The following is a 22,808-nucleotide window of genomic DNA, read 5'->3' on the forward strand; positions in this document are numbered from 1 at the left end:
AGAGCAGCAGCACCAGGAGCAGAGCAGCAGGACCAGGGGCAGAGCAGCAGGACCAGGGGCAGAGCAGCAGGACCAGGAGCAGAGCAGCAGGACCAGGGGCAGAGCAGCAGCACCAGGAGCACAGCAGCAGGAGCAGGGGCAGAGCAGCAGCACCAGGGGCAGAGCAGCAGCATCAGCAGCTCTGAGGGACACTGAAAAGTCCCTGGCCAGGCTCTGAGATCTTTCAAAGCAGTGCAGAATAAAAATAAACTCAATAATAATAATACTGAACGCTGTTTCCCAGGTTTGGGCTTTGGTTCCCTTTGGGTTCAGGGCTGGCTCTGGGTTGGGTTTGTGCCCTGAGCCTGCCCAGCTTTGGGAGGGCACAGAAGGGACAGAGCAAACTCAGAGCACAGAGACAGACCAGAGAGGGAAGGGATGGTGAAGGGCCCTGCTCATCCCATTTTTATAAAGGGGAACCCTTCAGTCAGCAAGAGCTGGCTGCCAAGGGTTCAGTGCTTTCATTTCCACCACGGAAAGGAAGTCTGTGGTTTTTGTTGGGTATTCTGATTAAAATAGACTATCATGTTTCTCAAACAAAGGAGCTCTTTGGACAATTATAGCACTCTGAAATATTTGTGCTTTTCCAAAATAAAAAGTCATTTTTTGTTCTCCTCTGCTGAGTGAAATTCAGTAACTGCCAAGCAATTCTCCAAGGAATTTGAGGGGTTTAGTATCCAGCTTTTTGTAATTCCGTGGGATTAGGGACAACCAGCAATTCTCCGTTTTCTCCCACCAACACCAGCAGAGCTGGACTGGCACAGGAGTGGAGCAGCAAAGGAATGAGCAATGCTCTGAGTTAAAAATGCAGAGCAGGGCTCCATTTTCAGCAAGGATGAGCACATCAAGCTGCTGCTGCACAGCCCCTCTGTGGCACATCAGGGTTGGTGCTCCCCTGGGACAGCGACCACAACAAAACCAGGGCAGGGGAGGCAGAGCAGAGGAAGCAGGGCTGGAATAAACACCCAGGCTGATTTATCTCTCTGCACCTGAGGGCTCTCCCAACTGTCTGCAGAGATTTCAGCAGCACAAACTGGCAGTGCCAATAAACAAGGACCAAAAAATCACAATGCCTAGCCAATTTTTAAATATGCAACACAAAAGAAAAATTACTGGACTAAGGCATTTTTCTTTTTATTTTCCCAGCAATGAAAAGCATGCTGAGAAAAGTAATTATATAAAAATTACAAAACAGCAGAAATCTGAGAGTGCCACATTATTTCCATTTCATTGTCCTGTTAGAGCATGGAGCTGGCTGCAAATTTTAAGAGAAAAGCTTATGGTTTCAGACTGCTATTTTATTGCACCCAAAGTGCAGTGTTTGATTAATAACTGCAATATAAGATTTAGGAAACAATGCTCCAAACTGATAAATTACACACCAATCTCCCATATTTTTAAAGCATTTTGCAATATTAGGACTTTTTCAAAACACCCTTCTGAAGCACAAATTGATTCACCTTTTTCTCAGCCATAGGCCATCAAAACTCAGCTGTAACAGTGAAAAATAAAATAAAAACACATATTGCCTCAAGGAAAGAAATTTGGGATGACTCTCTTTTTTAAATAGAAGCTCACACATAAATACCCAAACCTTTTCAAAATCCTGGGCTCCCCAAAAATGCTGTGGGTTTTTCTACAGCTCCATCAAGGTCAGATGGTTTAAATATTTTCCCTGTATAAACACTTGTCTGCTTTCAAGCCCATTGCTGAAGTGCTTGAACTGTATTGATTGATGGTCTCTTCTGAATTGTGAACAGGCTACAAATGGGATAAAAACCAAAGTAATTTCCAGCTTTAGAAATGCAGAAAACGTGTTCAAAACCCCAGACCATTCCTACCACAGACTGTACAACACCATTACTGGGGATGTCCATCCCCATGTGAACTTCACAGGAGTTTTTGTACTCTCACAGTGGGAAAAGACAGCCAGAGGAAAGACAGGAAAAAAGAACAACGAAGAGAATGGTCTGGGAGACATAAATATTTAATCTGAGCCCTGCACTGGTGTCCTGGGGGAGGGAGACCCAAGCTCCAGGCTCTGTTTTTCTGGGGGAGAAAATGATTCCTCTTCCAAAGGGTTTTGAGCCCTGGGCCCCCAGGTGCCCAGCACCCCTCTGCTGCACTGACATTCAGGTGGCAGATGGTGCAAACAGCCTGGCATGCTCGGTGCTTGTTGGATCAGAATGAGGATAAAAGCTGCCAGCTGGCTGCCAAGTCTCTGGCAGGAGCACAGGGCTGGGCTGAGCGGGGAGCAGAGCTGCCCAAAGTGACAGAACAGCACCTGAATTCCCTGTGAGGCACTTTGGAACTGCAGCTCACCTGTGCTGGGTCGGGCTCTGCTCCAGGGCTGGCTCATCTCCCTCCCAGGACCTTCTCACCTTCTCTCTCTGTCTTTCTCTCTTTCTCTCCCTGCACTGTGGCTCCCCAGCTGCAGGTTCTGTGCTGGCTGCTCTGGATGGAGATGCTGAGCCCTGCTCTGAGCCCCAGCAATTCCCAAGGGGCAGCTGCAGCAGTGATTTGCTCTGATTTACCCTGCCCCAGGTGCTCCAGGAGCAGGAGTTGGGTCAGAGCAATCCTGAATGTCTGCACATCCCCTGGGTGTCCCAGTGCAGCTTTTGGGACTGTCCAGAGTTCCCAGCCCAGTCTCCAGGCTCTGATTGCCTGCTGACCTCCAGGACACAACCAAGACCTGAACATGTTCCTTCAGGAACACTCTGCCCATCTTCAGTCCCATTTACCCTCAATCAAGTTATTTATTTGTCTAAACCAGCTGATGATCCATACTCTCCAAAATTCAAAATCAATGTTACAGTGCTCCAGTGAAGGCCAACAAGATACACAAATCCCAGCAAGCAAGAATTCGGGCAGGGTGACAAAGCACAGAGAATTTCAGCAGTGCCAGGCTGAGCCCACAGGGCTGGGAGGTTTCCCAGGGAGGTTCTCTGTCCCTGCAATGAGCTGGAGGCACTGAACTGAGCTCTGCCCTTCCTCACTCTCACCCTGCTCCAGTGCCCTAAAGTGCTGCTGGAGCCAAAGCCAGATCTGCAGTGCTGTGGTTACATCTGCAATCCAAGCTCAGTTTTAGCTAATTCACAGAATTCAGTGTTCTTCCCATCCTGAACCCAGTGACAGTTCATTTTGTCACGTTTAAGTTAATATCCCAGCATTTCAAATTCTCCTTTGTGACTAGTCTCTTTCAATTTCTCTCTGTGAATATTAGAATAAAAATGATTTTTCATCTCAGCAGATTTCAGCCTTTGGAGATTACCTCCAGCTGGCATACAGTAGAACAGTGACTGAATTAATGTAACTTGTTTTGAGTAAAGATCAAGAGGAAAAATGGAGAACTCACAGCTTGTTCTCAAGAGCTTGTTCTCTTGCATTTCTGTTCTCCCCAGACATCAGACCCACCTGCCAGTCTGTGCCATAAATGTCTGACAATCCCCCCTCAGGGATGAGCATCCCTCATTCAGTATTGCAAGAGCTCAGGAGAGGCAAGGTACCCTGAAGTTTTGTTCCTATCAATGTCTCACTGAAGGAGAATGAAATCCTTGTGGGACACTGCAGGGACGGGATCCTGCTCTGCTCTGTGCCATGGGGAGAGGGGAGTGACACCTTCCACAGGAGAGGGGAAGCACAAAACACCCAGAGAACTCCCATGAAAAATGAACTCCCTTTTTTTTTTGGTACCAAAATACAGCTTGTGATGAAAAATTCTACAATTTTCAGCCAGTTCATTTCCAATAACTTATTTCTATTTTTTTAGGTAAGAATCTGTTGTTTTTCCCCAGAATCTAGAGAAAAATAAACATTCTGCAAAAACAGTGCTCATACAAAAAAAAAAAAAAAGATCCATTTCAATTTACTTGGCCCAGATGTATTATAGCTGTGCAAACAGAGCTGTTCACATGTGGGCAAATGCACACTCCCACCCTCTTCTACTTGTTTCACATTATCTGTGCACTCCATTTATGAAAGGAAGATTAAAACCCACAAAAGTTCAAGATCAGATATAACATCATTGCCACGATTTCTTACAGCACTGGCAGCCTGGTGTTCCAGGGGTGATTTAAATGGGCCCTCTCAACCTTGGCTCATGAATTTCTGAATGTGGTGAGCAAATAAATATGTGCTCAAAATCCACAGCATTTCAGCATTTGCTCAAGAGGGCTCCAAGGACACCTGAGTCTCCAGTTGTCACGTTGGTTCAGGCACAGCTCAGAGTCAGGAATTCTGCCCTGGCCTGGCCCTTCTCTTCATCCCAATTACACAATCAACACAACAATTCTTTTCACTAGTTAAACAAATTAATCCCACGAGATAATCCCAAATGGTCAATCTAAAGGATGTGTCTTGGATAAAGATTTGGGATGAGATTTTCCTTTTGTCATAAAGGGGAAAACAGAGCTATGGAAGAACATTCTGCACAAAGTCTGGTGGATGTAAATGCATCAGAGCAAACATGTGAGTATTGAAAATGGAACATTGGAGGGTTGGAAGGTCCATTCACACCAACCTCTCCTAGTTATGCATTTCAGACCTCTCAAGGAAAACTGGATTCCAGAGAATTCTGTATGAAATATCTTTGATCTCCAATTACTGATACTGCATAATACTAAAACTTATAGCAGCATGCCATTAATCATCACAATCCTAAATCTGTTCAGTCAGAACTATTCCCCAGTGGAGAATCAACCAATCTTTCAGTGGCATTTAATTGGTGGCTGTCCTGTTTAATCCTGGATAATTCCCTGTATGCTGCTCTTTAAGACAGGGTTAATAAGAGCACATTTCTCCCAAGACACTTCTGCCTCACAGGATGGGAGGTCTTGAGGCAAAGCTGCATTTTATTACCAGCCTGGAGAGTTCCTAGAAAAATTATACTGGGAAGCCACGGAGGTCATTAGGTGCTTTACAAGCAATAAAGATAATAATGGTGAGATAAAAACTGCGTGACCTGAGGAAGTGGCCAGGCTGACACACAGGGCTGGGGTAACAATTCAGCTCTGGATAACACAGCAGAAGCAAGAAATGGATCCAAGCTGGGCGTGAGTGAGCCCTGAGGTGATGTGAGGATACAACAGAGCCCTTGTGCCTCACTTTGAGCAGACAGCTCCAGTGCTCTGCTGGGTCTCACCTGCAAGGGAACCACCTGCATCAGGATGGCAAAGTTGGTGAGGTGGTTGCAGAGGCACAGGGAGTGGTTCAGGTCCCCGCTGAGACGGACACAGCCCTCGTTGGACCAGACCCCGGTTCCATTGCTGCAGGGCAAAAAGGACACAGAATCAGCACGGTCTGTGCCCCAGTGCCATTGCTGCAGGGCACAAAGGACACAAAATCAGCCTGGTCTGTGCCCCAGTGCCATTGCTGCAGGGCACAAAGGACACAGAATCAGCACGGTCTGTGCCCCAGTTCCATTGCTGCACTGTGCCCCAGTGCCATTGCTGCACTGTGCCCCAGTGCCATTGCTGCAGGGCACAAAGGACACAGAATCAGGGTGGTCTGTGCCCCAGTTCCATTGCTGCAGGGCACAAAGGACACAGAATCAGGGTGGTCTGTGCCCCTGTTCCATTGCTGCAGGGCACAAAGGACACAAAATCAGGGTGGTCTGTGCCCCAGTTCCATTGCTGCAGGGCACAAAGGACACAAAATCAGCATGGTCTGTGCCCCAGTGCCATTGCTGCAGGGCACAAAGGACACAAAATCAGCCTGGTCTGTGCCCCAGTTCCATTGCTGCACTGTGCCCCTGTTCCATTGCTGCAGGGCACAAAGGACACAAAATCAGCACAGTCTGTGCCCCAGTTCCATTGCTGCAGGGCACAAAGGACACAAAATCAGGGTGGTCTGTGCCCCGGTTCCATTGCTGCAGGACACAGAATCAGCACGGTCTGTGCCCCAGTTCCATTGCTGCACTGTGCCCCGGTTCCATTGCTGCAGGGCACAAAGGACACAAAATCAGCCTGGTCTGTGCCCCAGTGCCATTGCTGCAGGGCACAAGGGACACAAAATCAGCCTGGTCAGTGCCCCGGTGCCATTGCTGCAGGGCACAAAGGACACAAAATCAGCACGGTCTGTGCCCCAGTTCCATTGCTGCAGGGCACAAAGGACACAGAATCAGCCTGGTCTGTGCCCCAGTGCCATTGCTGCAGGTCAGTGGGACGTGCACTGGACTCCTCAGGGCTGGAGACCCCACAAGCACTGCCAGGCTCTTCCCAATTCCACCATGAAATCAGGGAAAATACTCACCAGGACAAGGCACAGCCCAGACCCCTCCATGAACGTCTCTGGAGATTTCTTCCCTGTTTTACAGCCAGTGAATGGTAACTACAGCATTTCCTTCCATGCTGCCCCTCACTGATGGCATTTCACCCAGACCCAGATTTCTCTATTCTGGGAACAGGTCAATAATCCTGCAAACCCCAGAGCAGTGTCTGTGCTGCCTGCCCTGCCCCAGGACACCCACCCTGCTGCAGGAGCTCAGGCTGAGCACAGCCCAGTGCCCATCCCAGCCAGGGCAGGACTGGGCTGGCACAGGACCCTCAGCTCTTGGCTTTTTTGGGCAGCTTTTAGCACGGGGATCCTCCTGAGTTTGCTTTTTCTTGGGGCCAGAATTGCCTGTGCTGTCCCAGGAGTGCAGTGGGGACACAAAGCCTCAGGCTCTTCATGAGCCCTGAAATAGGAATTCTTTATCTCTGATTCTTGTCTGAGTCCTGCAGATTGGCTGAGGGATGTGCACTCCTCTCAGGTTTGTTTTAAAGACAGGGATTACCTCAGACTGCTGCCCTTCAGGATCTCCCTGAGCTCTCAGAGGGAGCCTGGTATAGTCAGAAACTGAATTAACTGAATTAATGCTCTGGGGAATGATCCATCCTGGCACACGAGGCTCTTCTGCAAGGACAGATCTCACATTGGAGCTGTGTCCTCTCCCAGCCCCCAGGGCCCAGCCCCAGGGGAGAGCAGAATAGAACAATGCCCCAGCCACATTCATCTGCTTCACTAAAATCTGCTTCTAATTTATTGGAGTCTGACAACCTCAACAACGAGTATTGCAGCAGCTCAGCACCCATGAAACAAGAGTTCAGTGAAACCAGGGCAGGGAGCTTCCCTGATGGGCAGGAGGGGTCCCAGAGCACCAGCCAGGCTTACACTGCTCTGGCTGAAACCTGCTAATCCCCGTGAAATTAAAAATTCACTGTTTGTATTCTTTCTCAATTAATTCACTAAGAGCAGCGTATTTCAAAATTTAACAAGAAAATTAAATTTATTCAGTGCTAAAAAAAAAGAAATAAAACATACTGCTTTTCCACAGCTCTTATTTCCTGAGTGAGATCTGAGGTGATATTTACCCCCTTAATTGTAATTTGCACTCAGAGATATGATGTTTATGCACTGCATGCCTTGGCCAGAGTCCCCAGCTCTGAAATGCTGATCTCACACCGTGCTGTGGCTCAGCCAAACTGAGCCTGGGCTGGAGCTTTGCCACCCTGGGGCTCCCAAGCACCTCCCAAGGGACACCCACGGAACAGGACAAGCAGATTTCTATCAGTCTGCCCCTTTGATTACAAAATGCTTTCAGTTCCCAACTGCCCACCTAACCCAGGGCCTGGGTCTCCTGTTTATGGGAGAAGAAACAATCAGGTTGTCTTTTTTACAAGCCAGTGGTTCCATTTCTTTAACTATTTCCATGAATGAAAGGAAGCAAGGAGGATATAGATAATACACAGCATCACAAAGTGTAATTTAATAAAATCAAGTAAAAGTTAAATAAAATCAAGCAACATACCTGTAATCCAGAAATGCACAGTAAAGATGAACTCTGTTACTTTTATTTAGTGCTTGGCTGTATTGTCTGGGTGTCTGCAAGAAAAAACACAAACCCTGAAGGAACGTTTGAAACGGACTCAGTCCCACCATTCAGCTACTTCACATTCTCATTGCTACAATAAATTCAAGATTATTATAGATTAACACACCAGAACTGGCAGCAAAATTGTTCAGTCCTCACAGGCTCCAAACCTGCCAAACCTGGTATTCAGTCTTAATTTTCCACCCTGGGATTAAAGTTGTACCACTGTGAGAAATCTGTGTCCAGTTTAAGCAAGCAGCAAACCAGGATCACTGCTGTACATGAGTTAATTTCTGCAGGACTGGGACATCACTCCTCAGCACAGATTTGGCTTCTTTGGGTTTTGTTCATCGTTTGTTCTCACTGTGTAATAAAAATGTCCCTTTTTACGATTAATAACTCTGAAATATGTGCAGTACAATGACCAACTCCCAGACATTTCCCTTCCACAACAGCAGTTATTTTAAAACTTACATTCAAACTGAAAGAGCAATGCTGTAATTCAAAATTTTATTTTAGCACACCTCAGCATTATAATGACATAATTTCTATCTTCCATAAACAGCTCTAGCAACTAACTCAATCTCCTGGATTCCAGAGGCTTTGAGATCCCCCTTCTCCACTCAGTTACAGGAGCTTGATGACAAAATTATTCAAATTATATTGAAGTAATAGTTTGTTACAGGCAAAATATGCAAACTAGAGGATTTCCAGTGTTTGTTCAGCCCTTTCTAACACATAAATCCCTCAAGTCCACATTATGTGGACCCTGCCTTATGGCAATTTTTAAATTACAGGAGTTTTCACCATAAAAATTAATCACTGGTGAATAAACATTAGCTCTCAGATTATTGCAACACACTTCTGCTGTCAAGAGGAAAATCAAGTTTTGCTTTCCTTCTCTTGGGGAACGAAGGGAAAATCCCTCCCAGCCCACCCTGCTGAAACTCAACCAAGTACAAGAAGTTCCTGGTGCAACTCTCCGGTGTCCCGAGGGCAAGCAGGGTGTCAGGCACAGGGCAGCACAGTTCCCTGGAGCAGATAACCCAGATTTCTGCTCCCCCTGCACGGGCACACAGCTTAGCCCGTGCTGCAGATAAGGATTGCTGCCCAGCACAAATGGAATTTCTCCACTGCTCACCCCTGCCCAGCTGCCACTCCTGGCCTCAGCCTTTTCCCCCCAGCCTTCCCACAGAACAGCTGGGGTGCTGCAGGGCTCTGTGGGGAGCAGGGACTGTCACCCCTTCCCCTCTGCCTCTGGGGACATCCTGGAGCCCTTTCCATGGGGGACAGAGCAGCAGTGAAACCCCAGCCCCATAGTGTGCCACCCTGGGGCAGGGTCACATCCCAGTGCCACCCTGGGGCAGGGTCACATCCCAGTGCCACCCTGGCAGGGACAGTGGGGCAGAGTGACATCCCAGTGCCACCCTGGGGCAGGGTCACATCCCCAGTGCCACCCTGGGACACAGTCACATCCCCAGTGCCACCCTGGGGCAGGGTCACATCCCAGTGCCACATCCCCAGTGCCACCCTGGCAGGGACAGTGGGGCAGAGTGACATCCCAGTGCCACCCTGGGGCAGGGTCACATCCCAGTGCCACCCTGGCAGGGACAGTGGGGCAGAGTGACATCCCAGTGCCACCCTGGCAGGGACAGTGGGGCAGAGTGACATCCCAGTGCCACCCTGGCAGGGACAGTGGGGCAGAGTGACATCCCAGTGCCACCCTGGCAGGGACAGTGGGGCAGAGTGACATCCCAGTGCCACCCTGGCAGGGACAGTGGGGCAGAGTGACATCCCAGTGCCACCCTGGGGCAGGGTCACATCCCCAGTGCCACCTTGGCAGGGACAGTGGGGCAGAGTGACATCCCAGTGCCACCCTGGGGCAGGGTCACATCCCCAGTGCCACCCTGGGACACAGGCACATCCCCAGTGCCACCCTGGCAGGGACAGTGGGGCAGGGTCACCTCCCTCATCCTCAGGAACATCCCCCTGCTGCAACCCCCAGTGTGCCCAAGGCATTCTGGAATTTGGAGCTTTGGCAGAGCCTTGCTGTTCCACCAGCAGCAAGGCCACGTGCCAGCTGTGCCAGCTGTGCTGGAGGATGGTATGCCCCTCTCCATAGCTGTGCCAGCTGTTCCAGCTGTGCTGGAGGATGTTCTGTCCCTCATCCCCGCAGCTCTCCTGAAGTGAGTAACTGAAATAATCTACAGCTGCCTTCTATTCCAAATTATGTCACTTCTGGGACAGACAGTGACTAAAAACCCACAGAAAAGGAGAGAGCCCTGCTGCAGTAACAGCAAAGCTGGAACAGCAACTGCCATTCCTGATCTGTAAGATTTCTCCAGATAAATCTGGATTCTAATGCACTAAATGGAAAGGGCACCTCGGGGCCAGGTTGAAGAAGACATGGTGCTGCAGTCGTGTATCCCTTACACAAACAAATCCCAGATGAACATTTTACCCTCAATTAAATTTCTCTGGCAAGCACAAGTCGTTGTTTTTCTCCATCTTGACTCTCAACAGAGATGTCGCTCACTATGAACTGCCCCAGGTGAGGCCATACAGGCTCTGACCTGCCCAGAACTGTGTGAGTACTCAGATGGAGTAAGAATAAGTAAATAATAATGATAAATAGATTAAAGAATGGAAAAGAAGGGTCTATCCTAATTTACCTTCTTATTTCTCTTAAAGATTCTGTCCCATGTTTTATCACCCATGAGATAATCTCCACAAGGCTTTCCAGTGCCATTTGTGATAACTGCATGAAATACTCCTCTTCTGAGACTTCACTGGAGCTGTGCAGCAGAGCTGTCACTGGGAGAGAGAGCCCCAACCCATGAGAAACTGGCTGCAGAGGAATCAGCTCCCTCTGATCTCCAACAGCTCTACTTCAAAGTGTTCTCTAATCTATGGAAAAGGAGCTGACTGGACCTCAATATTGCACTTCTCAAGTTAAACTGTGTGTGACAGTTTATATGTGACTTGGATCCTGCAGAAGTGAGGATATTGATTTACTGCCATTGATAACAGAAAGCTTTAAATACAAGTAAGCTTTTACACGAAAATATTAAGTCACTTGAGTGTTATTAAAAGCGTGTGAAAGGACAGTTTATGAAGCTTTCAGGAGAGGGAAAGTAGAAGCACACACAGAAATCCAGGATCTGTGCATGTGCTGTCACTAATCCACACTCTTCAAATCACCCCTTCTGCAAGGAGAGGGCTGCACACAGCTCCTCCACAAAGAATTACTGGAATTGTGATTGTACAAAAAGAACTGCAAGGGGAAAGGACCCTCCTGGTACCAGAGAGAGGCGAAGTCAGAGCCTGTGTGATGGAGCCTGGACCTGCAGGGAGGCCTGGCTGGACCCAGCACCCCGAGGGTCTTTGCCAGCCTTGGTAACTCTGTGTGTGTCTGACACTGTGGGCTCACATCAGTGAGCACTGGCTCCCAGGGGGTCAGCCAAGCCAGCCCCAGAGAGCGAGGGGACAGTCCTGGGCATGTGCACAGGTGAGAGGGGGGACAGTCCTGGGGATGTGCACAGGTGAGAGGGGGGACAGTCCTGGGGATGTGCACAGATGTGAGAGGGGACAGTCCCAGGGATGTGCACAGGTGAGAGGGGGGACAGTCCTGGGGATGTGCACAGATGTGAGAGGGGACAGTCCCAGGGATGTGCACAGGTGAGAGGGGGGACAGTCCTGGGGATGTGCACAGATGTGAGAGAAGCATTCCCAGGGATGTGCACAGGTGTGAGAGGGGACAGTCCTGGGGATGTGCACAGGTGAGAGGGGACAGACCCGGGGATGTGCACAGGTGAGAGAGGGGACAGTCCCAGGGATGTGCACAGATGTGAGAGGGGACAGTCCTGGGGATGTGCACAGATTTGTAAGGGGGGACAGTCCTGGGGATGTGCACAGATGTGAGAGGGGACAGTCCTGGGGATGTGCACAGGTGTCACAGATGTGAGAGAGGCATTCCCAGGGGATGTGCACAGATGTGCACAGATGTGTGAGGGGACAGTCCCAGGGGATGTGCACAGATGTGCACAGATGTGAGATGGGATTTTCCCAGAGGATGTGCACAGGTGTGAGGGGATATTCCCAGGGGATGTGCACAGATGTGCACAGGTGTGAGGGGATATTCCCAGGGGATGTGCACAGATGTGCACAAGTGAGAGGGGACAGTCCCAGGGGATGTGCACAGATGTGAGATGGGATTTTCCCAGGGGATGTGCACAGGTGAAAGGGGACAGTCCCAGGAGATGTGCACAGATGTGAGGGGACAGCCCCGGGGGATGTGCACAGATGTGCACAGGTGAGAGGGGACAGTCCCGGGGATGTGCACAGATGTGCACAGGTGTGAGGGGCTATTCCCAGGGGATGTGCACAGATGTGCACAGATGTGAGATGGGACAGTCCCAGAGGATGTGCACAGATGTGAGAGGGGACAGTCCCAGGGATGTGCACAGATGTGCACAGGTGTGAGATGGGATTTTCCCAGGGGATGTGCACAGGTGAGAGGGGATATTCCCAGGGGATGTGCACAGATGTGACAGATGTGAGATGGGATCAGCACTGCTGGGAACCAGCAGAGCCTGCTGAGTGCAGCAGGGCCAGAGAAGGGGCTGGGGGCTGAAAGCACTGCTGGAAACCTTCAGGAAAGCCCACTGGCAGGAAATGTCAGGAACAGAACCGCAGAGGGAAAGCAGGAGCAGCTGCTGCTGGGAAGGCTTGCCAAGGAAGAGGAGCCAAGCAGAGGGTGGGGTGAACCTCCCTGAGATTAGCTGGTCTCTCTCTCCCCTCCCTTGGATTTCAAAAGCAAATATTCAGCCAGAGGGCAGTGGCACCAGGAGTGCAGGGTGTGCACCTCCACTCCCCAGGTGCAGAGGGGTGAACCTTTGGGCCAGGGCTGGCACTGACCCAGACTCAGCAGCTCCAAGCCCAGAGTGTTTGGCCCCTCTCATCCAAAGCAGCTGACAATTTACCCCACTGAGTTCAGTTTGGAGCCTGCTTGTCCCTGTTTGTAAAATACAGAATTTTGTCTAATTCAGAGATGTTTGAGCCTTGCTTTCCCAGCCTCCTAGAATACTATGGATTATTTTGAAGATGGCAAGAAAGGCACTGGACAAGCCTCTTGTCTGTGTGTTTGTGACTTTGAGCCATTCACAGCCTCACATATTCTTATGTGTGTATGAGTCAAAACAAATTCTGATTCTGGCTTATGGATTAAATCAGAGACTAAAATGATGTGTCTAATTTAAGGATTTCCTGTCCTCACAGTGACATCCTGACTATCAGTGTGACCTATTCAGGGACACATGGTTTATTGACTTTCCTTTCCACCTATTTCTCCTAATTACCTAGAAGATTAAAACTTTAGGGCACATTCATCTACTCAGCTACCTGGAAAAAGACAGACAGAAAGAGTAATCACCCATTCCTATGGTGGCATTGGCTGTTTTCTTCCAGGCTACGAGAAAAGTGCATTGCAACAGATTTTGGGCTTAGATCAGCCAACTATTTTAATTTAGAGTCCATTTGAATGATTCACCCTAAGATGTAACTAGCATATGTAATGAAAAAAAAATTGCAAATTGCACAAAAAGGAATGTAGGTTATGAATAGGGAATTAGAGTGTGCTGTGGATCAAAGCCAGACTTTCAGTGTTCCATTGTTGTGAGCAGAGCTGTGCCAGCACACACTTTCTGAAGCAGTGAACACAACATTCCCTGGGCCAGCAGGAAAGTTTGCTGGATGTATTTCCTAACGGGACAATCATACAGTTATAAAAACTGCATGAAACCACAAAGGGTGGGAAACTGTGGCAGACAGCAATATAAAGTTAAAAATGAGTTAAAAACAAAGTATCAGAGGTTATAAAGTCATCTGAAATGGGAGAAAGTTGCCACATGGATTGGGTTTGATTATTCCTCTGCCTGAGGCTAAAAATAGTTGACATATCAATTTCCTGCAAGACTAGTGTTAATCAAATGTTACACCAATATCCTTCCCCAGTTCTCAGAGTTGTCTATTTAACAGCTGCTGGATTGGGCAAGCAGTGTGAGAACAAAAAAGGAATGAAAAGACCCATGAGCACCAGACTGAGAAATATCTTGGCTGCTCTGCCAGACATCATTTCTATAAGAAAGAGAAAAAAGGAGGGAGTGGATGAGGAAATTGTCCTGGTGCTTTCTTCTGTAATTATGGCACACAGCAAAAAAAATTACTGCTTTCAAATATGTGGAGCATCAGAAGATCTTGCTATTTTTCTGCTATCGAGTCCACATCCATTTGAATAAAAATGCCATTCTCTGAACAGGATCCCATCTTTTTTACAGCATGAGCGAGGGGCTTCATGCACCAGCTGCCAAGGCAATGTCTGAGCCTGGCAGACAGCAGTGGGGCTGTCACACTCTGCTCTGTCACCTGCAGAAACTGTCCCTGGCTGTGGCAGTGGGGCTGTCACACACTGCTCTGTCACCTGCAGAAACTGTCCCTGGCTGCTGCTCCTGCTTCAGCTCGTTCCTTTGGTCCATGGCAGCCTCCTGCCCTTGGCACAGGTGAGCCCCTGGCACCTGGAGCTGTGGCTGCAAAGCCACACCACTGCTCAACACCATCAGCTGCATCAGCAACTGCAATCCTGGCCACAGAAACTGCCTGCAACCCTGGGCTAAAATCATAAACTCCCTGAACACACCAGCACAGCTCCAGGTGGCTTTTCTTTGGTTTCACAGCCACAGAACTCCCACCCTAGCAGAGAAACTCCACTCCTTACACCCCTGTGGCTCTGAGCACAGCTCCAGTGCTGAGCCCAGGGATCCTGAGCACAGAGTGCCTGGCTCAGCTCAGTGACCACCACACATCCTCTGGGCTGTGCCTTCACTCCTTCCTCATCTTCAAAGCCTCAGGTGTCTGCAGTGCAGGTCCCCTTTTCCATCCAAACACTCCTGACTGCAGCCTGCACTAACAACAACCACAATATTGTAAATTGTGCAGTCCCCAGCCATGCCAAACACCCCTGACTGCATCCTGCACTAACAACAATCACAATATTGTGAATTGTGCAGTCCTCAGCCATGCCAAGCACCCCTGACTGCAGCCTGCACTAACAACAACCACAATATTGTAAATCCTGCTGATGAAGGAGAGCACAGAGAGGTTACAAACCAGCTCCAGGAAGGAGCAGCTTCATTTCCATTAGAGATGCATGGAGCTGCCTGGAATGGAAGATGTGTGCAAACAGAAATTGCAGGATAAGGATCTTTGAAATTCAATTTGGGGAGCAACTGGGTTACATCAGTAAATATTTGATGTTTAAAAAATGTAAATGCCAGTCAGTGAGGAGCAGAGCTCGGCGTGGCAGCCTCTCCTCCTGTAAGCACCACCAGACACAGAGCTGAACTGATGATCTGTATGAAAAGCTGCCTCAATGCCAAAGTGAAAACATTCCTCATGTTCCTTTAAAGCACAGCTCTGTTAGAAAAAATGAAGAGGTGAAAATATCAATATTGTCTCTTGAGAAATTGTCTCATTTACATAATTAGCAATATAGCAGGCAGGGAGTTTTGGTTTTGTTGTGTCCTTACAGTTAAACAGTTATATCCTTATGTAAGAGAAAAATTAAATTTACAGAGCCATCTGAACCCCTGTTGAAGGATGGACTGAGGGCAAAGCCAAGCCTGCCACGGATGCAGCCTTGCTTTTTTACATTTTAGCAAGTCAATCAAGTGGGAGAGCAGGAGAGCTGCAGTTCCCTCCCTGGTGTTATTAACAGAATTGTTTCTGCAGAGCCACAGCCATCAAACCTGGGCTGGCACAGCCTCCACCCACAGGGGATTCCCTTTGCCCAGGGATGATTTTCCCTTTGCCCAGGGATGATTTTCCCTTTGCCCAGGAACATTTCCCTTTGCCCAGGGATGTTCTTCCCTTTGCCCAGGGATGATTTTCCCTTTGCCCAGGGATGATTTTCCCTTTGCCCAGGGATGATTTTCCCTTTGCCCAGGGATGTTTCCCTTCAGGAAACAAGAGCTGTGGCAGGGCCCTGAATGAGGCTAAACCAGAATCCCTTAAAGGGATGCACACAGCACAACCAGGTTTAAAAATACTTTTCCTGTTAGGCAGTATTTCCACAATTCTTAGTTTCCAAAACAGTGCCTGGACTTTTCCTCCTGATGGCTTGTTTTTATTTTTCCAAGAAGAGAACCATCCAAGACACTCAGCATTTCAGCTGTGGTTCCTGAGGCACAGAGAATTCCAGTGGGAAACAAGAAACCCAGAGGCACAGCACCCAGCATTGCCTGGAATTTGGATAACGAGATTTAGCAGCTCAGGTGGAGCTGGAACCCACAGAGCAGAGCTCTGCTCCTGCTGACAACAGGCTGCAGCAGCAGCAAGAGGTTGTGCTGAGCTCAAAATCCTAAAAACCCAACAGCAATGGCAAAGTCCCCAGCCCTCCTTGGTTCCAGCTGTACACACTTCTGTGCCAACCAGGAATGAAATCTGAGTTAGCAAACATCTGTTTCCTACAAGAGTGAGAGCCATAATTAAGAAGAATCAATCCATATTTTCTCATATTTATTATGGAGAAGGCTTTAGAGAGCTTCCAGGCAATTTTTCACACAACAGGCACATCACAGCTATCCCAAGATACACCTCCAGTGAAGAAACAGTCCCTACGACCTTTTCTAAACACATTTTTTAGAAGCACAAAGATGCCCTAATTTTCCTTCACAAAGACTGAACAAAATCTGAGCCCTTGTCTTTGAAGAGCACAAGGACTTTGGCAGCCTGGAGCAGTGAAACATTAAAATTTCACTTATTCTGCATGACAATGAGAGGAATAATGAATTGTTTATGGAATGTTTGGGAATAGAGCATTTATCTTCTCTACAAAGGCTGCAATGCCCTGCCCTTCACCTCCAGGGACAACGCTGGGGTCTGGGAACAGGGGACCTGGGACAGGAGGGGTCAGAGGTGGCCAAAGCCCTGCAGGAAGGTGGAATGAGAGCAGGAGGGCTGGGGAATGGGCTGGGGGCACCAGGGATGGGCAGGGGTGAGCAGGGGGTGAGCAGGAGGGCTGGGGAATGGGCTGGGGGCACCAGGGGATGGGCAGGGGGTGAGCAGGGGATGGGCAGGGGGTGAGCAGGGGGTGGGCAGGGGATGGGCAGGGGGTGAGCAGGGGGTGAGCAGGGGGTGAGCAGGGGATGGAGCAGGGGGTGAGCAGGGATGGGCAGGGGGTGAGCAGGGGGTGAGCAGGGGTGGAGCAGGGGATAGAGCAGGGGGTGAGCAGGGGATGGGCAGGGGATGAGCAGGGGGTGAGCAGGGGATGGGCAGGGGATGGGCAGGGGGTGAGCAGGGGATGGGCAGGGGATGGGCAGGGGGTGAGCAGGGGTGGAGCAGGGGGTGAGCAGGGGGTGAGCAGGGGATGGGCAGGGGATGAGCAGGGGGTGAGCAGGGGATGGGCAGGGGATGGGCAGGGGATGGGCAGGGGGTGAGCAGGGGATGGGCAGGGGATGGGCAGGGGATGAGCAGGGGGTGAGCAGGGGATGGGCAGGGGGTGAGCAGGGGGTGAGCAGGGGATAGAGCAGGGGGTGAGCAGGGGGTGGGCAGGGGATGAGCAGGGGGTGAGCAGGGGATGGGCAGGGGGTGAGCAGGGGGTGAGCAGGGGATAGAGCAGGGGGTGAGCAGGGGGTGAGCAGGGGATGGGCAGGGGATGAGCAGGGGGTGAGCAGGGGGTGAGCAGGGGTGGAGCAGGGGGTGAGCAGGGGGTGAGCAGGGGATGGGCAGGGGATGAGCAGGGGGTGAGCAGGGGATGGGCAGGGGGTGAGCAGGGGGTGAGCAGGGGATAGAGCAGGGGGTGAGCAGGGGGTGAGCAGGGGATGGGCAGGGGATGAGCAGGGGGTGAGCAGGGGGTGAGCAGGGGATGGGCAGGGGGTGAGCAGGGGGTGAGCAGGGGATGGGCAGGGGATGGGCAGGGGGTGAGCAGGGGATGGGCAGGGGATGGGCAGGGGGTGAGCAGGGGATGGGCAGGGGATGGGCAGGGGGTGAGCAGGGGATGGGCAGGGGATGGGCAGGGGGTGAGCAGGGGATGGGCAGGGGGTGAGCAGGGGGTGAGCAGGGGATAGAGCAGGGGGTGGGCAGGGGATGGGCAGGGGATGAGCAGGGGGTGAGCAGGGGGTGAGCAGGGGATGGGCAGGGGATGAGCAGGGGGTGAGCAGGGGATGCCCTGGGGATGCTCAGGGATGAGCAGGGGATGCTCAGGGGTGAGCAGGGGGTGGGCAGGGGGTGAGCAGCAGTACCACCCAAGGAATGAAGACTCCAGGGCACAAACCCCGTTTGTTCTGTGTGCACACACAGGATGGACCACAGGGTGCCCTGAATCCCCTGACAGGAGCTGGGCTGTGCTCCTGGAGGAAAGCTCCAGCTCCTCTGGAACCCCAGAGTCTGCTCAGGTTCCCCACCCAAGCTTTTCTCAGATGTTCCCCTGGTCTGCCCTCATCCATCTCCAGAGTAATTCCCTTCCAAACACAGGACCATGTTCTAAAGGGATTTTGGAGACATGATTTAATGAGAGCTTTAGGAAGAGTTTTAATAGTTCACGTCAAAAACAGAGTGCTAGGCTTAGTGGCAAAAATATTTACCAGTCAGTACATTTGTTGTTAATATATTTTTTAGGACTGGATTTATATGTTAGCATTTTCCATTCTCATTAAACCCTGGCTATGCTCTGAAAGGCAGTGCCTCACATTCTTTGTGAATTATACTGGCAGCCTTTGTTTTATATTGACCCTTTCAGCCCTTCCATGCCTTGGCTGGCTGCTGATCGTGGTTTATCCTTCCCCTGGCCCTGCTAATCTCTGGGATGGGCGGGCAATGGGAGCGATGGAGCTCAGATAAACCAGAGCACAGATAAACCAGAGCACTGAAAAACCAGAGCACAATAAACATTGGGGAGCAATGGAGCTCAGATAAACCAGAGCACAACAGACATTGGGGAGTGATGGAGCTCAAATAAACCACAGCACAGATAAACCAGAGCACAGATAAACTAGAGCACAACAGACATTGGGGAGTGATGGAGCTCAGATAAACCAGAGCACAGATAAACCAGAGCACAGATAAACTAGAGCACAATGATCATTGGGGAGTGATGGAGCTCAAATAAACCAGAGCACAGTTAAACCAGAGCGCAATAATCATTGGGGAGTGATGGAGCTCAAATAAACCAGAGCACAGATAAACCAGAGCTCAGATAAACCAGAGCACAGATAAACCAGAGCACAGACAAACCACAGCTCAGATAAACCAGAGCACAATGATCACTGGGGAGCGATGCCACAGCTCAGCAGAGGCTCCACAGCGAGCTCAGCCCTTCACCACAATGCTGCTATAACCTGACTGGAAATTATCACAAAAAACTTCTGCTTGCTTAAGTATATTCAGGCCTGCCAGGCGAGATAAGGGAGTGTTTATTTTGAGAAATCAGAAAGTCGCTTGGATTCAGGACATTCGGTTTTATTCCCCAATTCGCTTTTCCCGTGTGACTTTTCACAGGTGCTGTCCCCTCCCTGCTTCACATCCACTGTCCCCCCTGTTCACCCTGGAATGTCCCAGAATGAAACATTGATCCATGCCCTGTTCTGCACAGTGGGAGCCAGGAGTGGAGCAGAGAGCAGAGAGAGAGAGAACAGAGAGGAGACAGCAGAGAGAGAGAGCAAAGAGCAGAGAGGAGAGAGCAGAGAGAGCAGCCAGTGCCCTCACACCTGGGCTGGGATGAGCACAGGGGGATGGATGGGATGGATGGGATGGATGGGATGGATGGGATGAGCTCAATGGGATGAGCACAGTGGGATGTCTGGGATGGCTCTCACACCTGGCCTGGATGGCTGGGATGGCTCTGACACACCTGGACGGGATGGCTGGGATGGCTCTGATACACCTGGCCTGGATGGCTGGGATGGCTGTCCCAGTAAAGCTGAAGCTCCAGAGGTGCCCAGGGAACAGGAATTTCCCCGAGCCCCCTCCCCAGCTCTGGGTGGGCACACACACCCCCTCCCACTCCCCTCGCTCCAGTTCTAGCACACAGAGAGAAAATGATCCAAAACAGAAAGTTACCCCCACAAAAAAGCAACTTTCCTATCCTGTAATAAGTTACAGCTGCTGTCCTAAGCAGAGTCAACAAATAAAAGCAAGGAGCAGATCTGTGCAGATACAACACCCAGCCGGGCCGGAGTGAATCCTCCCGAGATAAAAACTCTCCTCCCAAAGCCTCATGAGCTGCAGAGATGGAACACACCCTCCTGCACGACTATTGCTCCGATCTTAGCACCTCATCAAGATACTGCACTCTCCTGACCAGATATTTCAAGGATTAAGCTGATGGGTTTCCATTACTGCTTTTTAAAAATTTTCTTTTTGCTGTGGGAAAAAAAACAACTTCTCTTGAGAACATTCACATTTTTTCCCTCTGATTTGAATCTTTTCTCCCACTCCTGCACGTTTGCCAAACATGAGTTGTCTTTCAGCCTGTTGCATGAATGGGGATGAATTCACCCAACTTTTTTGTGTCATTCTTCATTCACAGAAGGTCAGGGTGCCAGAACTATCTGATGTGTGCATCAACCACATCCAAGGAATTGAGAACCAGTCTGGAATTGGGCCTGGTGCATTAACCCCAGCTGTGGAGTGCAGCAATGAGACCAAGACATGAGCTGATTTTTCAGATGAGAAAAAGGAGTCAGTGAAGCTCGGTGCACAAATAGAGATGTGGCTGTTGGTACAGCAGGGGCAGAAAAACAACCAGGCTGCTCCCACTGCAGCTCAGCATCATCCCCAGCTCCCAAAACCCCAGAGCCTCCCCCAGCCCCTCACCGAGCACCAAGGCAGGGAGCAAACCCCAAACCTCTCCATGGGGATGGCAGGGATGGGAGCAAACCCCAAATCTGTCCATGGGGATGGCAGGGATGGGAACAAACCCCAAATCTCTCCATGGGGAGGGCAGGGAGTGCAGGGATGGGAGCAAACCCCAAACCCCTCCATGGGGATGGCAGGGAGCACAAACCCCAAATCTCTCCATGGGGATGGCAGGGAGCACAAACCCCAAACCTCTCCATGGGAATGGCAGGGATGGGAACAAACCCCAAACCCCTCCATGGGAATGGCAGGGATGGGAACAAACCCCAAACCTCTCCATGGGGATGGCAGGGAGCACAAACCCCAAATCTCCCCATGGGAATGGCAGGGAAATGTCTCTCAAGATCACCTGGAGGTTAGTTCATGGATTTTCAAGCACCTGCTCAGGGTGCAGGGGCCAGCAGTGATCCCCTGTACCCCAGTGTGACATTGCTGGGACTCAGCCACCCCACAGCACCCGGGGTCTCCTCTTGTCTCGCTGCTTCCTCAAGGAAAATGCATTACACAAAGGGTGGAAATGCTTTTGGATCTAACAAAGCCATAATGGAATGTACACAGAAATGGCTGAGTGCACAATTTAATCTGCTGGGATGATTGTACAGACCATCAGGGAAGTCACAAACCAGAATCCCAAAGCCTTGAGCCAGGGCTGCCTGCCAGGAGCTCCCTGGGCTGCTGAGCCCTCAGGGGTCCCAGGGGTCCCAGGGGTCCCAGGGGTGCCAGGCACAGTCCCTGCTGCCATCTGCACTGGGTAACAGCCACACCAAAGCCCTTTTCAGGAGCACAGCATCTCCCAGCACTGCACAACCCTCCAGTGTCAGCCCAGGGGGAGTCCAGGCTGTTTTACAGAGTGTGAACATCTCCTGCTTTTGCCAAACACGTTATTTTTGGAAACATTCCTGCTGGTGTTCATGGGAATATTTCCAATGGGACAACACTTCCAATTAAGACCTCTTTATAAATAATAAGTGGCTGACAGCCTAGAAAATAAATGTATTTTTTTTAATAGAGGGATGATGGTTAACCTGTCACAGAGTGATACACAGTCCAAATAAGTCAAGAGATCCCTTCCAGGCATGACTTACAACTTCAGAACCTTTTCAGTGCCCTCATAACCAAAAATGGCCCATGCTGTGCACATCTGCCCCATGCTGATACCACTGCTCAGTCAGAGTGACATAAAAGGTGCCCCAGGACAAAAATGCCATTTCTGGCACCCCTGAGAGGCTCTTCACAAACCTCGTGGTGAGTCATTCCCAATCAAGGGTTTCTAAAGTGGAACAAAGGGGAAAAGCCCTTCCCAGAGAGGTTTGGATGCTCTGCAGCAGCAGGACCAGGGGCACCAGGGCAGGCTCTGCGACCCTTGGGCTGCCCTGCACACCAGGGGCTTTGCTGCAGCTCCTGGGATCACACAGACCCCACAATCCTGCAATTCCTCTATTGGGGATCACACAGACCCCAAAATCCTGAAATTCCCTTTTGGGGATCACACAGACCCCACAATCCTGCAATTCCCTGTTGGGGATCACACAAACCCCACAATCCTGCAGTTCCCTTGGGGATCACACAGACCCCAAAATCCTGAAATTCCTCTATTGGGGATCACACAGACCCCAAAATCCTGCAATTCCTCTATTGGGGATCACACAAACCCCACAGTCCTGCAATTCCCTATTGGGGATCAGACAAACCCCACAGTCCTGCAATTCCCTATTGGGGATCACACAAACCCCAAAATCCTGCAATTCCTCTATTGGGGATCACACAAACCCCACAGTCCTGCAATTCCGTGGGATCACACAGACCCCACAATCCTGCAATTCCCTTGGGGATCACACAAACCCCACAATCCTGCAATTCCCTGGGGATCACACAGACCCACAATCCTGCAATTCCCCTATTGGGGATCACACAAACCCCACAATCCTGCAATTCCCCTATTGGGGATCACACAGACCCCAAAATCCTGCAATTCCCTTTTGGGGATCACACAAACCCCAAAATCCTGCAA

The 22,808-nt window shown here is 50.3% G+C and overlaps 1 protein-coding gene across 2 annotated transcripts in view; it reads right to left on the reverse strand.

Annotated features, from left to right (window-relative positions):
* ADGRD1 (adhesion G protein-coupled receptor D1) overlaps positions 1 to 22,808 on the reverse strand; it is a 124,871-nt gene that overhangs the window by 43,783 nt on the left and 58,280 nt on the right. For both annotated transcript variants that reach the window (XM_033076176.1, XM_033076175.1), the window contains 2 exons: positions 7,826 to 7,899; positions 5,180 to 5,303 (listed from right to left, as the gene is read on the reverse strand). In XM_033076176.1, coding sequence (XP_032932067.1) covers positions 5,180 to 5,303; positions 7,826 to 7,899 — 198 coding nt within the window. The remainder of the gene's footprint in view (positions 1 to 5,179; positions 5,304 to 7,825; positions 7,900 to 22,808) is intronic.

This window comes from Catharus ustulatus, chromosome 18 (assembly GCF_009819885.2).
Source record: "Catharus ustulatus isolate bCatUst1 chromosome 18, bCatUst1.pri.v2, whole genome shotgun sequence".
NCBI classification, from domain to species: domain Eukaryota; kingdom Metazoa; phylum Chordata; class Aves; order Passeriformes; family Turdidae; genus Catharus; species Catharus ustulatus.